This window comes from Ursus maritimus, unplaced genomic scaffold (genome assembly GCF_017311325.1).
Source record: "Ursus maritimus isolate PB19 unplaced genomic scaffold, ASM1731132v1 scaffold_6, whole genome shotgun sequence".
Taxonomy (NCBI): domain Eukaryota; kingdom Metazoa; phylum Chordata; class Mammalia; order Carnivora; family Ursidae; genus Ursus; species Ursus maritimus.
Window position 1 is genome coordinate 63,682,446 of NW_024426774.1, and position 16,279 is coordinate 63,698,724.

Sequence of the window (16,279 nt, forward strand, 5' to 3'; positions counted from 1 at the left end):
GTAATGGGCGTGACTTGGAGGACATAGGGGGGCAGCTGGGAGTTTTGGAGAGCAGGGTGACATTAGATGAGCTGAAGGTAGCTCTCTACCTCTGCCGGGAGGTGACACTTGCTGGAGACTTTTGGGCACTTCTCCGGGAGGTGGAGCACTGATAGGAAAAGGGAAAACGGGAAGGAGACGCAAGGCGAGGACACAGCACACCGAACCCGACGGTGAAGGAGTGGCTTACTACGTAACAGAAGTCATCATGTACCTTTAAGGGTCTTAAAACTCAATGGTTTGAATGATAATAATTGTAGTCGTAGTAATATGACAGGAAAAAAATACTCAAAATGTTAACAGGAGGTGCCCCTGGGGTGTAAAATTACAGTCATTTATATTTGTTGTGGGTTCTCCACTCTGTTTTTCTCCGAAACTCAACTGTTCTTCTCTCTGGAAACAATACATGAATGGATACTGACTTTTTAAAAACAAAAGTTGTATTTCAAAAGCCACAACATACTTTACCTCTTGAGTCCCAGTCAATATGTGTAATATAACTAGAAGCACCTTTACAGATGCCAACTCGTTTGCTTGTAAGCACGTTGTAAATATCCACAAAGTTGTCGTGGGATGCCACAGCGAGGTATTTTCCTGTATCTGTAAAGAAAATGTGGAGTTAACACTAAAACATTTTACACAGGAATTTACTTCCAGGAGCTTATTTCAAAGTGGGGAAAAGGTCAAAGAAGTATTTAGTCTATTCTTACAAATTTTTGTCCCAACATAGTCTAGAAAGTTTCTGCGATAATCTTCACCTTTTGAAAATTTGATATCAGAGATCATTTCTTTTCTGTGGTGGAAAGAGACCATGTCTTCCACAGTGTCTGCATTTACGACCAGGAAACTCCCATCATTCAGGCCAACTGCCAAGGCTTTCCCATCAGGGGAGAAGGCACAGCATCTTCCACCTGCAAAAGGATCCACAAAGAACAGTTACTACCGTGATTGTTATCAAACAAACTCAGTGTAGAGATGGAGACATTTGCATGCGTGCATTATGCATAGACATGTGACTGTGTCTTTAACCTTACTTGTGAGAAGAACTAAAACTTCTCAATTTAGAACACTATCTTCCCTTCAAATCCAAGGACAATGATCAGAACGCTGAAACAACAACAAAACCCCACAAAACAAAACATTTTCTATTTCTTTAAGGTTTATCCATTCATTCCTTACTAATTGAATACCTGGGATCTTCAAAAGACCCCTAGAGTGAATGGGGGAAAGGAGTGAAGGATTAATAAAACCAGTACCTTTGCTCCCAGGAAAAGGGACAATACGTAAGAATGGGAATTCTGGAATTCAGTTTCTAGAAACCATTTTTTGGACATCACGCCTTACACACAAAACTTAATTTAGAGACCTTGTTGATCTTATTGTCACTCCAAGTCTTTGATCCATGGGTCCTTATGCATAATTCTACGGATGAAAGATTTTATCCTGCCTCTTCTTTTTTTTTTTTTTTTTTAAAGGTTTTATTTATTTATTTGACAGAGAGAGACAGCCAGCGAGAGAGGGAACACAAGCAGGGGGAGTGGGAGAGGAAGAAGCAGGCTCATAGCGGAGGAGCCTGATGTGGGGCTCGATCCCATAAAGCCGGGATCACGCCCTGAGCCGAAGGCACACTCTTTCAAAAGGTGTCTATAGAACTCAACAGGACAGGCTGCCAGTGCCATGTGAACAATGGTTTCTACCACTTTGCAGGGTCACAGGGAGACATTTCTGAGTGAGTGTGGACTGTGTGTGTGGGAGTGTTTAAGAGAAATCCTGTTTAAGAATATCCCCCCCCACCCCACTTATTATCAAGATTTTGGTAAGCACGGCCCCAGGGATGGGGCAGTCACACAGCCTTGCACTAAGGCACTCCAAACTCCGCTTCCACACACTGCCCTCCGTCACAGTTCATGGTGTGCTGAAAGCTGTGTTATACCAATAACTCCCAACTGCCTTATCTAAATTCTATCTTCATTCATTCACTCAGGCAGCAACAAGTTACTTACGTACTGTGAGTCACGCATGGTGCTAGGGCCGAAAGAGCAAAAGACAAGCCTGCCCTTGAGGACAGTCATCAAGATTAGGTTAACCATACACTTTATTATACAAACCAGGACACTTCTCAGAGTGAAAGGGAGAGCTATTAATAATTACACCAGGCAAACCGCTATAAACTGGACTGAATGGTCATCCCATCTAAGGTACATGAGCAGTTGTTCCTTTGAACTAATTTTTAACCTGGTGAATAAAGTCCATTGTCTGACATTGAAGTCACTCCAAGGAGGTCTTAGTATATCACTTTCCCAGTATAAATTAGTGGTCCAATGATTCAGTGGTGCAGTGGTTATGAGCATGGGCTTTGGAGTCAGACCTGGGTTTGCATCCTGGCTCCCCCACTTCCGAAGGCCTACAAGTCCACGGTAAAGAAAGGCCAGAGGGCAGAGAAAAATAGCCTCAGGCAGTAGTCGCAGGCATGCTCTCTGAAGCCACTGTGTCTGGGTTTGAGTTCAGTTCTGTCACCCACCAGCTGTGCAATTTCAGGCAAACAACCTAAGTTCCCTGTGCCTCAGTCTCCTAACCTGTACGTGGTAATAGCAACGGCCTTACTCCTTAGGTTCCCATGAAGACCAAACGCAAACTGCTAGGGTCAGCGGCTCAACAAGATCAGCCACCATCATTGTTACTATTGTCTTGTCCTCTTTTTTCATTTTATCCCTCTGCAATACATTCTCCACGTCTCTCTACTTGCAAAACTACCCAGTAAAATATTTTAGGGCCAGACCTCAATCTCATCCTTTCCTAAGGACTTCCACAGATGCTTTGAGTCTCCGCTCTTGGGTTTCCTCCCGGCTGAAGTGGGCCGCAGGCCTTCTCCTGAGCCTCCACACAACCTTGCTTGTACCAGACATCTTTCATTGGTCTCTCCACACCTGCTCCCCAGCCCTCCCCGTGCCTGCAGCAGGCCTGCGCAGATAGTCTCGGTGGCCTCCCTGACCCTTTGGCTTTCGTCTGCGTTTGGCCCAGAGGGAGCATGAACAGGAGACTCGAGGGAGGGAGCAAGGTAGGAAGGAAGGGGGAAGGGGGAGTTTGGGTCCATACCCCCCCAGCTGCCTTCCCTGCAGGAGTCCCAGCTCCTGTCCAGCCTGTCCTCTCACACGGCTCTCACTTCTGGGTTCTAGCATTGCTCTCTCCTCATGCCCCTTCAGGCCCAGGGCTGAGGAAGGTTCCTGGCTGTGAGCACCTGCATGGCGCTGCCCTGTCCCTGGTCATTCCTCAACACCCCACCCAGGCCTTTAACTAACAGTCCCATCTTTAGACTCTCCTCAAATCGCCCTATTTGAATGGACCACCTGTTGCTGGTACTCAGTTCGAATCCTGTCCACGTCTGACACTAGAGATGGGACCTTTCATCTTGGGATCCCCAGGGCCTGGCACCCAGAAGCTACTCAGTAAACGTTTGCCGAATTTGCACTTCTTGGTGTACCTCTTTGTTCTAGTGGCGAGAGGGTTAAATACGTATTTATAAAATTTGGTATTAACTATTTCTTTAATAAAGCTTTTGTTTTTCAGTAATAAAATCAGTTGTAGAGACTGTTAGACATGAAGATAGAACAGGATTCTTTGCAAGCTGATAGGTTTCAACAGACTCCTGCAGCTCTCCGCGAGAAGAAGAAGGACATATTGCCCCCAGGTGGCAAATGTCTGTGCAGTGCAAGGAAAATGAAGGAAATAATAAATCAGGCCAGTTTTCTGGAATTTCTATCTGTAGCAACGAACACTGAATTCCCATTACCTAGCATACGTGGGGGCACATACCAGGCACACTCAGTAAATACTAGTGGAGTGAATGAATGAACGCAACACAGTCTGTTGTTGGTAAATACTTTGACAGATGTGTAAAGTGGTATCACATACCTTTTTTGAGTTTTCGAACTGCCAGCATGCGGTGCTGGGAGGACAATTCCCAGATCCGAAGCGTTTTATCATCGCTCACCGTTGCGCAGATGGGCAGGAGAGGGTGGGCTGCCAGCCCCCATACTTCTCCCTCCATGTGTCCCTGTGGAGAGGAAACAAGGCCATATAAACTCGGCGCGCGCGTCTTGGCTAGCCCTCCCGCAGCACTGGGCTGCGTACCCAGCCAAAGAGCACCTTAAACAGGTTCACGTACAAATAAACACAGGTCGAGCTTCCTTGAACCAAAGTGAAAGCACTGAATAATTTTTTTCATTTGAACTTGAATCTAAAGCTGGGCCTACCTGATGCTGAAGTATTCATCTGAAAAGCAAAACATGGACTCGTTGCTCATAAGCTTTGTTTATATGATGCCAAACATCTTTCCTTTTAGAAACATCTGGGTAAATACCCCCATTTGATCCTCTTGCTTGATGTCGAGTTAACACGGAATATATAGGCACACATACACTTGTAAAGCAGCTCGATCGGGACACAAAACACCTTTATGAATCAACCTGTGTTTCAAAAGATGTAGGTACCACCTATCTCTGTCAGAGGGATTGGACAGCAATATTCTTTTCTTCCTTTTTCCAAAAAAAGGTAATTTACTACTTTAAAAAAAAAATCCAGCATCAAATTAAGGCATATGCATTGCATTTGGTTGTTTTATTTCTCTTTTCTTCCAGTCTTACTGAGCTATAAGTGACACATAACACTGTATAAGTTAAAGATTGGACAGCAATATTCTTATTAATTTAACTCAATTTTAGTCCTTTGAATGCATAGCATTTGGCAAAACAAAAATTTAAAAAATAGCTCAGTTTTTACAGCAAGTGTCTTGGGAATAACTCAGGTTCAGTGTTTGTTCACACATTTTTCTAGCCAGTGAATATTAGAAAACTGAAATGTGCTTAATAGGCATGAGGCCAATTCCATATACCTATATCTTATCACAAACACACCTAAATGGCTTAGAAATAATGAGATAATAGTATTTTAAAAAAGAACAATTAGGGAGAAAATGACTCTGATTCCTATAATTTATCACTCAATAAAGCAGTATAAAGAACAAATTAGTGCAAAGAACAATAAAACAGACCAGACTGTTCACTGAATTTCTGCTTTTAGTGGCTACTTATAAAAAGACTTTGCTTAGTAAAGCAAAAAGGAAGATCGTACACAGCAACTGAAAGGTGTTTGTACTTGGACTGCTTCAGGGAACAGGTGGCTTTCTGAAGAGAAACTGGATGATTCTGGTTTAACGTGGAGACTATTTGAGCAAAACAATAATTTGGCAGAAGATACAAAGTTCCAAATAGAGCTGACATTCAAAATTCTGAGAAGAGCCAAAGGGTGTATTGTCTTTGAATTTATTGGATTTGGAGTACCCTACGTCCCCAGTATTCTAGTTTTCTTCCCTTCAGAAGCCTCTCACCCCAAAGGGCAGGACCGAGGATGGGTCGGTGTCAAACCCAATTTCCCCCAGATGGTTGCACTTGGAGCCCCTCCCCAGATCAAGTCCCATTGACATTTTGCTTGAGGAAAAGGTTGCGTAGCTCTGAGACCCTTTTAAACCACTGCCTCATATATTCACTTAAACATGGTATTTCCCTATCTAATGGGATTAAATTTCTGTATAACATAGGAATGGATAGTGAGCAAGGCAGGCTGGAGGAACCTCGATTTGGATAGGAATGGGCTTGGAATCTTATCTTCCTTCTGATCCCCCATAAAGCTGGGAGCAAATAGCTGCACAACTGAGAGTTGATTATATTCAAAGAATATACAACGGGAATTTCAAAAACTCATCTACTGTCACTTCTCTCCTCCTCCAACCCAGTCTTCCTTCTCCTAAAAAATAAGCAATCTATTCCAAGTGACATTGAGTCATCATGCTACTGGCAAAGTGGTTCTGATATCTTCCCATAGCAGGACAGTGGATGATCTTTATCACGCTGTCTGTTCCCTCACTTTCCCTCTGTGTCCATCCTCCCTCAGAGCAGGACCGTGAGCCCCAAGAGGACAGGAAACCCTATCCACTGTGCACAACGTGTAGCACAGGGCCGATCTCAGCAAGAGCCCAACAAACACTGACTGAACTACTTGGTTCTGCTTAGGAGGAAATGGCAAATGAGTGATAGACGAGAAGAGAAAAGAGAGATGTTGACAGAAAAGAAAAAAAAATGGTACAAGTTTAAGGAGACAAGATGGCGGTAACCCAACATTTTTTTCTGAAGGTTCCCTCAGCTCCACTGCCTGCCCATAGCTCAGGGGGCCATGTTTTTTGCATGGCTGTCTGGCAGTCTCCATGCTAAGAGACATCTGGAGAACAGCCTGGTATGGTGAGAGGAAAGGCTCTGGTGTCTGACAAACCTTGGTTTGAATCCCAGCTCTGCAGTTCTTAGCATAGGGCTGTGGGCAATTCACTGGGCTTTGGGTCCCTCATCTATAAAACAACTTCAAATTTGTTGTGGAGAAATAAACGTTGTACAACAGTACTGCCTGACACATAGTAGGCGCTCAATACACGGTACCTGTGGCTCTTTTTATTAGTAGAACAAGAGAAACAAATACGGGAAAAAACAGAATTACAGAGCACAGAAAGGCAAAAAGCCTTTATTTCCAAGTTTAAAACATATTTAAACAAAATGAGCTCAACTATAATGTTTTTTAAAATTAAAAAATGTAGAGTTTAAATCTTACAGTATTGCTTAAATCATATTATAGTAGGGGCCTGAAAAAATATTTAGCCATAGGATGTATGCAAACAAGTTAAAGTCTCAAACATTTGGGGATTAGAAAGAAATAATCACTTTTCAATAAAATTAAATAAGAAGTCATGGCTAGAGAGAAAAAGAAATTTGTTTGGAAGGAAACAACGACATCAAGATCAGCTGGAGAACAAAGAAGTCCTAGCTCATGGAAGCACCTCTAGCATGTTCTCAACCCTGGCTGCCCAGCACAAGCAGCTAGAGAGCTTTTGAGGTTTTGTTTTTAATGCAGAATTCTTTTTAAAACACATTCTTATTCAGGATATCCTGAGTGGGGCTTGGGCACATGCATTTTTTTAAACCTCACAGTGTTCTGAACCATGGTGTGTGTGCAAACCTATTCCCAAGATATAGCAAATCCAAGGGCCACTCTCATGGGATTTTGGGGTTCATCTCTAACATAGCAAGCTTGAAAGAGAAGGAGGTGAACCATCGGACCCAGAGAAGTCTTGATATGATCGGTGCATGTATTTTTCACTCCACCTTCTGAATACACCCTCACCCGAACCTGAGCCTCGTCTGTCTATAAATAAGGTCTGTCCATCACCAAAATTGGGCAGGGCTGTCACCTCCACACAATCCCTCCCCTTCAAGTGAGATTTTATCACTTGACTGATCTTTGAGAATTCTGTTGATGTTTATTTTAATGTGATTTTACCTAAATATAATTCTTGAGGGGACAGGGAGGGCAAGAAGTGGGTTATGTGTTTATATGCAGCAAGGCTGAGTCTAGAATGAGGCAAAAAATCTAAGGAGACACTTGTATATTTAGTGTGTGTAGAGAAAATAATTTGTCCTGATAGTTGTATAGATTGGCAGAGAGAGAAGAAATATCCCTAAAGAGCCTCCTCCGCACCTGGACTTGATTTAGACAATGAGGGTACGGACTTTGAGCAGGCACTGTAACGGGATAACACTCTTGGGGACCGGGGGGGGGGGGGGGGGGGTGCTCTGCTACAGTAATAGCTGTGGCCAGAGGGAAGACTGTGGTGGGCACATTTGTGACGTGACCCCCATGATCCTCCTGGTTTTCACTCCTGTGTAATCACCCCCTTTCGAGTGTAGCCCGACCTGTGACTATCTGCCGACTGATAAAATAGGGTCAAGGGGATGGATGCATTTGATGATATGATTTTGTCACATAAGACTGTAGTGCCTGTTTTTTTTTCTCCTTCCCTCGGTGGCTTCGAGGAAGCAAGCAGCCATGTTGGGGAACCCATGTGGCAAGGAACTGTGTGCAGTCTCTAGAAGCTAAAGGCGGTCTCTGGCCAACAGCCGGCAAGAAATACAGCCGTCAGTCCTACAACCACGAGGATGTGATTTCTACCAACAACCTGCATGATCTTGGAGGCAGATATTTCCTCAGGTGAGCCTCAGATGAGACTGCAGCCCTGGCCTTTCCTGTAGCCTTATGAAACTTGACACAGAGGACGCAGTTAAGCCATGCTTGGACTCCTGACCCAGAGAAATCTTAAGATAATAAACGTGTATTGTTTTAAGCTGCTAAATTTGTGGCAATTTGTTATATAGCATAGGTCATTAACACAGCAGTTGCACGACCCTGAGACCGCCTGGCTACTTGAACACTGCACCCTAAGCGCCCCCCTCACCTCACCCAAGTCCCAGCTCTGATGGGAACTGTGTGTTAGAATATGGACACAGTACCTGAACAAGCAGTGTCATTGGGCCACTTTTATCAATTTCCAGGATCTCCCCGTTTTTTGTTCCCACCAGGATATGTCCATGTCCCAAAGTGATGGCACGAATTGAAGGGTTATCTTCCAAAAGCAAGCCTGAGGGGGGAAATGATGTACTTAATATTGTCAATATTGCATTTAGAAGAACAACAACAACAAGCCTGATAATCATATCATTCCATCTTTGTAGTCAAAAGTACTAGGTAGTAGGCATCATCCTTGATATTTCTACCAGGGGCCAAGAGGTCTAACTGCAGAAGAAGGAGAACCAATTTAGTAAGGGCTGCCCAGGAATTTTGGTATCTTTTCCATTCCTATGAAAACAAAGATTCTGATGACGTATTTGTGGGCAGCACCTTTTGAGCTGGTTGACAATGCTGCTCTTTTAATGGCGTAAGTCTTCAAGCATCTTTCAAACATATCATCCCAGAGTTCCACGATTCCATCCTTTCCACCTGTTACAAAACCCTGTGAAGGCACACATGGGAAGAATGAAATATACATGAAAACGACAAGTTGCCCACCCGGCCTCTAAAGCGATGCCCCTTGGGAAAAGCATTTGTCTGTATTTTCTTCCTAAGTATAGGAGACTGAAAAACCTGTTAACACGTATTAATATAATATTTCCTGGAAGCATCTCTCCCCTACTTCTCTAGCAGATAAAGCACATTCTCAATGTGCGTGCCTCACACTTTCCTCAGACCTTTGGTTGGTATTTGGCACCACTTCTGTGCCCCATCCCTTGCTTCAGTGTGGGTGCCTAAGGAACAGGAAAGCCTGGCAGAGTTTCTGGTATCTCATCTATTCCTACTGTATGAACTGGAATTAACATCACAATTAAAAATGATTATTAAATATGTTCAAATTAGATATTTACTTCCAGGAGAAAACATCATTATCTTTTAAGAGGAACTTCGGCAGTTCATGTAACACAACTATCCTGCTTTGTTCAATGAACATTGATGCCCATAATAATTAAATCCAGATTAATTTTTATAAAACCTGGAAAGTAAAATGCTTAACATATTGGGGATTTTTTGTTGTTTGTGTTGTTTTTACTGAACAGTGATCTTTATTCTTGTTGTAAGCTTATGATTTCTTGGCTTGACTAGTTTTCCTTTCTGGCAAATTATATATACCAACTGCTCTTAGGAAAAACCTGTTTTAAATGGAAAATACTAAGTAATTTGTTGTTTTCTTGGAAACTTTTAGTTTCCTTTATTTCAATGAAGTTCATAAGGAAATAATATTTTGAAGTTTTTTTACATTAAATACCTGTATTCTCATTACAGATTTGTAGGGGAGACTCAAACCCCAAATTAAATTCAAATTATACTGTGACATCCTGGTATTTTCCATGATGTTTCGGTTAACTTACCAAGCAATGACAGAGTTTAAACAAGTTATAGCACATCAACTTTGAGACCTACACAGATTTTTCCTTCTACTTTCATCTTGTCTAACATACAGTTTAAGCCAAAACAAATTTGCCAGTAAAAAACAGCTTAACCACTAAAACTACTGTTGCATTTGCACATCTAACAAGAACCTACTTCGGTACTGGGATCAGCATATTTACCTGGGAACAGGGAAATGCAAAATGAGGCTTGGCTTAGTTAGGTGTGTTGGGTGGCTTATACTGTTCGGAGGTCAGAAAGTAGACAAACTGGTACCACCAGCAAGCTGGCAGAGAATAAAAAATGGATTTTTTTTGGCAAAGTGGTTGAACAAGGTATTTTAATAGTACTGACAAGTGTGAGCTTTCTCTAAAAACAACAAACAACAACAACAACAACAACAACAACAAAACGCTGTAAGGAAGGAAGGTGGCTGGACAGACAGCAGGACAAAGATGAGCTTAAGTGGAAATACAGCAGGTGTGATGATTGATTTTGTGTCAACCTGACCAGTCACAGGTGCTCTGATTAAATGTCATTTCTATATGTGTCTGTGAGGATATTTCCAGTTGAGATGAGTATTTGAATTGGTGCACTCAATAAAGTAGATTGCCCTCCCCATCGCGGGCGAGCATCATCCAATTCTTTGAGTGCCTGAAGAGAACAAAAGGCAGAGGAAGGAGGAGTTCATCCCTGTTTTCCGGGTCTCCCTGATTGAGCTGGGGCATCTCCTCCTTTCCCGTCCTCAGGCTGAGACGCCCACTAGGGGCATCCCTGGTTCTCTGGCCTTTGGACTTGCACTCAGTTACACCACCAGCTTTCCAGGGACTATGGCTTGCAGAGGACACAGTGGGACTTCTTAGCCTCCATACCTGCAGGAACCAATTCCTTATAATAATAAATCTTTTTTTTTTTTTGAAGATGTGTATATATATGTATGTCCTACGGGTTCTGTTTCTCTGGAAAACCCTAATACAGACCAAGCCAAGACTTCACTCTAATGCTCTTGTTAAACCTGAACCAGCCTACACAGAACAAACTGGTTATCAACTAAACTTCTGGTCAAACTGATGAGTGGGACAATAATCCAACCACTTGGGCCTTTGAGGTCTTTGCTTGTTGTGTACAAAGGAGGAAGAGAACGCTGAAATATTTCTCAGGACTCGTCTGCTACTGGGTGTATACATTACCCCAACACTTCTTGAGCGGCTCTCAGGGCTGAGAGCCAGGAGGAACGAGTATGCAAAAAGGAGAAACTGCACATAAAGAAATAATTATAAATGAAAGAATTTTTAAGAATATTTGTACTCCTCTCCATTCATGACAACTACTTTCCAATTCAGACAGGTTTTAGAGACAAGCAAGCATCCTGCTGGTGTGGCCTTCCTCAGACTAATTTATAATTTTAGAAAGCTAATGATGAAAATATACCATACCTTATCCAATGCATACATAGCAAACACAGGCCCGTCATGAGCTTTCACTGTCTTTAGTAGTAGAATATCTTTCCAAATAAAAATATCTCCAGTAGCTGCTCCTGAGAACACTAGATCTTCCATTCGCCCATAAGAAACACACATCATTGTTTCCAATTTTCCAACACTTCCAAAAATTCCTCTTTTGGAGGTGAAGCCCCCACCTGAAGTAGACCAAGAGCATTTATTATTTTTTGAAAAACTGACACCGTGTATGAACATCTGGAATGACTGTCTTCAGTGAAGAATCCAGTGTGTCTACATTATACGTATATGGAGAGATGTATAAAGATGGCAGAAAACATCATAAACCAAAATATTCTAAGAGGGTTTCTCATTTACACATTCACTAATTCAATGTTTATTTATTTATTTATTTTTTTTAAAGATTTTATTTATTTATGTGACAGAGAGACAGCCAGCGAGAGAGGGAACACAGCAGGGGGAGTGGGAGAGGAAGAAGCAGGCTCACAGCGGAGGAGCCTGATGTGGGACTCGATCCCGGAACTCCAGGATCACGCCCCGAGCCGAAGGCAGACGCCTTAACGACTGCGCTACCCAGGCGCCCCACTAATTCAATGTTTATTGAATCCCTCCTTTGTGGTAGTGGAGAGGTCGATGCGGTGGTATAAAGACAAGAAGGAGTTTCTTCATTCATTGAACTTAGGTTCTGGTTGGAGAGAGGCTGCCCTTACGCATCTCAGTCCAACAAGACCTGCGTCTAACCGAGGTTCGGGGTCAGTTCCGTGCCAGCGAGATGGGGAGGGACTCGGTGCCCGGGGTAGCTAGGAAAGTCTTCACGAATCCTGACCAAAGAGAATGCGAACAACACTAGCAGTAATGAAAAATGTACACATGTGACATATATTTTGCCTCGATTTTTGTCATGGGAACTTTAGGGTGAGAAAATGATTCACCATGTAGGAAAAGGTACATCGGACTTGCCCTTGAGATGTTCACATTTTTCCTGTACTTCCTGACTAGCACTGACAAACCCAGACTTATTCCAGAAAACTATGCATCGGCTGGCTCTCCAGACCTCGTTGGGTGCCACTAGCTTTTCTTTGAAAGCAGAAGGCATTGGAACAGTTGCATATTTACATTTTGTCCGTGTAAAATCACGCGTGCGTGGTACCTAAGCCAATGCTAAGAATTCACAACTGCAATCATAGGTCTGGTTTATTAGTGAGAAGAATAAGCTGTCCTGGCGGGTTTTGATATGTTTATTCACTCACCCTCATCATATTATAATGCACAAAAATTTATTTGGATCACCTATTGTGTATAGTGTTGGGGTTTAATTCATGTTTAAATTCAGTGATAAATTAATAAAAGAACGCTCAAAATACTGAAAATGTTATCCACCCAAAAAAGTGATTATTTTATTTGCTGTTCAGTGGTCCAACATCATTACAGCTTTCAGAACAGATGATTACATATAAAAATAATTATTTTCACAGAACATTTCCCAAAGCTTTCTAGATATTGATAAACATGCATAGCGTCATATGGAGTGTTCTGAGTTTTACAACTTGGACATTAAGCAGCCCAAAGTGAATCTGGAAGAGAATGTCTTCCAGGCACATTTTAATTTTAAATTGCAGGGACCAGCTAGGTAGTGGTGGTAGGATTTTTTTCACACAGATTTCTTTTTTAAAAGCTCTCGATCACATAAATGATAAACCCAAACAACAGTACCTGCTTGTTGCCAGAACTTGATGTGCTTCATTCCAACTGTAACCAGTTTGTCAACATGGTGTGGGTTACACTTAACCACAAATATCTTATCTTTATGCCCTCTGTAAAAGACAAATAGAAAAAAAATCTAGTTGTCACGAAGCTTTGATACAGAGTTTTATTAAGAGCATACATTTGGTCTAACTTTCATTAAATACATCTAACAGGACAAATTAGAAAGTAATTTAAAATACACATAAGATCTATATTAAAACCACGAACTTTGACTTTTCTTTGCATGTTTGAGCCCTCTCTTCTAAGCCTCATACAGCTACCAAAGTCTACTCAATTATGCTTTAAACAAATTAATGAACTATTTATAATAGATTGGAATGTCTCCATAAGATAAAATTAATGCCACTATCATAAGATTGCAGTTCTCAGGATATAGAGGTCTTGTATAGGAAAAGGGGGAAGACGTTGCCATCATATTAATGAGAAGCTTCAAATGTAATATTCTTTGCTGTGGAAGGCATAACTTTAGATGACACAGAATTTCAGCTAGAAACGTATTTACTAGAAATTGAAGCCTCTAGCTCACATCCATGGGGAGAGAAAGGATGTCATCTATTAATCCAGGGCACTTTAGGAGCATCTGCATTCAGAAATACAAATTCATAACCCAAGATGCAGAAGGACAAATACAAGAATGAGGACCAGCTACAGACCCGAGGCTTTAGGCCTGGTGTTCCATAGTGCCAGGGAAATTTTGCTGCAGATAGGTTCTCACTAGAACTTCAGGATTTACTGGACTTAATAGATTGTACTGGGTTTAATGGACTATTTGATGGTCTTTTCTACTATATTAGGACATAACTTTCATTATGTAAATAAAAGCAATTAACCAAAAGAACATACCTGACCAATATCTCTAAATTATACTTATACTAATATGTTAAGTAAAATTCTAGTGAAGGAAATCCAGTAACACATTAAAAAATACTTTGTGGCTGAATGCAAGGATGCTGTATTATTAAGGACTCAAATGATACAATTTATCATATTAATATGCATAAGAGAAATTGTGTTATTTTCACAGATACTGAAAAGTATTTGACAAAAATCTAACACTCCCTTGTGATTAAAAAACACTCAACTAGGACTCACTCAAGTAGGACTTAATGGAGACTTATCTCTTAGACACTTATAATTCCCCGCAGTCTCTGACTCTCATTGAAAAACCCAGATTCATTCAAGAACAACTATACACAAGCTGGCTCTCCAGATGTTGTGTGCCATTATCCTTTAGAAACAGAAAGTGCTGAAACAATAGCTTATTCATGATGTGTTTTCACATGTGTGAACTCAAAAGTCAGACTCCTACTTAATGTCATCACTAGTGAGTCAGGAATGAGATGGTTACCACTGCCATTTAACCTTGTATTGAACGTATTGACAAGTGCAATTAGGTAAGATTTTTAAAATTAAAGACCCAAGAGCTGGAAGGGAAGAGGTAAAACTATTTCTATTTGCAGATGATGCAACCATCTATCTAGAAAATTCGAAAGAAAACAATGTAAAAACAATTACAAACAAGATAATTTAATCAAGCTACAGCATAAAAAAGTACAAAATCAACAACATACACAAAAAACAACTGAAAATACAATGGATAAATGACTACACGCAACAAAAAAATCAAGGCATAAATTCAACACAAAACCTACACACAGATGTTTACAGCCAATTTAATTCTAATTGGCAAAACTTGGAAGCAATCAAGATGTTCTTCAGCAGGTGAATAAGTAAATAAATAAATAAAATAATACTAAAGTGGTACGTCCAGACCACAGAGTATCATTCAGTGATAAACAGAAATGAGCTATCAAGCCATGAGAAGACATGGAGGAACCTTTGGTGGAGTCTTCAGGGTTTTCTATATACAAGATCATGTCATATGCAAATAGTGACAGTTTTACTTTTTCCTTACCAATTTGGATGCCTTTTATTTCTTTTTCTTGTCTGACAGCTGCAGCTAGGACTTCCAGTACTATGTTGAATAAAAGTGGAAAAGTGTACATCCTTGTCTTGTTTCTGATCTTAGAGGAAAAGCTTTCAGTTTTTCACCATTCAGTATGATGTTAGCTGTGGGTTTTTCATATATGGCCTTACTATTAGAACTAATAAATGAGTTCAGTAAAGTTGCAGGATATTAAATCAGTACACAGAAATCTGTTGCATTTCTAAACACCAATAACAAATTAGCAAAAAGAGAAATTACGAAAAGCAATCCCATTTATAAATGTACCAAAAAGAATAAGTTACCTACAATTAAACTTAACCAAGGAGGTTAAAGTCCTATACTCTAAAACCTCTAAGACGCTGATGAAAGAAACTGAAGATGACACAAACAAATGGAAAGACTTACCATGCTCATGGGTTAGAAGAATTAATATTGTTAAAATGTCCACTAGTACCCGAAGCACTCTAAAGATTGACAGCAATCCCTACCAAAATACCATTTCTCACAGAACTAGAACAAATAATCCTAAAATTTGCATGGAACCTCAAAAGACCTTGAATAGCCAAAGAAATCTTGAGAAAGAACAACACAGAAGGTTATCACAATCCCAGATTTCAAGACACACTACAAAGTTAGAGTAATCGAAACAGTGTGTGTGTGTGTGTGTGTGTGTGAGGGGGAAGACCAGTATGGTACTGGCACAAAAACAGACATAAAAATGAATGGAACAGTATAGGGATCCAAGAAATAAATCCATGCCTATATGGTCAATTAATTTACAACAAAGGAGGCAAGAATTTATAATTGGTAAAAGATGGCCTTTTCAACAAATGGTGCTGAGGAAACTGGAGGGCTACATGCAAAAGAATGACACAAGACCACCTTCTTACACCACACACAAAAATAAATGCAAATAGATTAAAGACCAAAATGTGAGATTTGAAATCATAAGAGTCATAAAAGAAAACATGGGCAGCAGTCTCTTGGACATTGACCTCAACAACATATTTAAGGATATGTCACTTCAGGCAAGAGAAACAAAAGCAAAAATAAATTATCAGGACACGAAAAGAAGAAGATTTTTCACACACACACACACACACACACACACACACACGAGCCACAGAAAACAAAAAAAAAAAAAAAAAGGAGAAGATGATGATTTTTCACAGCAAAGGAAACCATCAACAAAACAAAAAAGCAACCTAGTGAACGGGAGAAGATATTGGCAAATGATATATATGATAAG

The 16,279-nt window shown here is 40.8% G+C and overlaps 1 protein-coding gene across 3 annotated transcripts in view; it reads right to left on the minus strand.

The window, feature by feature from the left end:
* The window catches only part of EML6 (EMAP like 6), a 280,912-nt gene that overhangs the window by 69,033 nt on the left and 195,600 nt on the right, over positions 1-16,279 (minus strand). For all 3 annotated transcript variants that reach the window (XM_008700449.2, XM_040623471.1, XM_040623472.1), the window contains exons 17-23: positions 13,029-13,129; positions 11,292-11,494; positions 8,815-8,926; positions 8,427-8,554; positions 3,952-4,093; positions 798-950; positions 508-639 (exon numbers count right to left, since the gene is read on the minus strand). In XM_008700449.2, the coding sequence (XP_008698671.2) occupies positions 508-639; positions 798-950; positions 3,952-4,093; positions 8,427-8,554; positions 8,815-8,926; positions 11,292-11,494; positions 13,029-13,129 (971 nt within the window). The remainder of the gene's footprint in view (positions 1-507; positions 640-797; positions 951-3,951; positions 4,094-8,426; positions 8,555-8,814; positions 8,927-11,291; positions 11,495-13,028; positions 13,130-16,279) is intronic.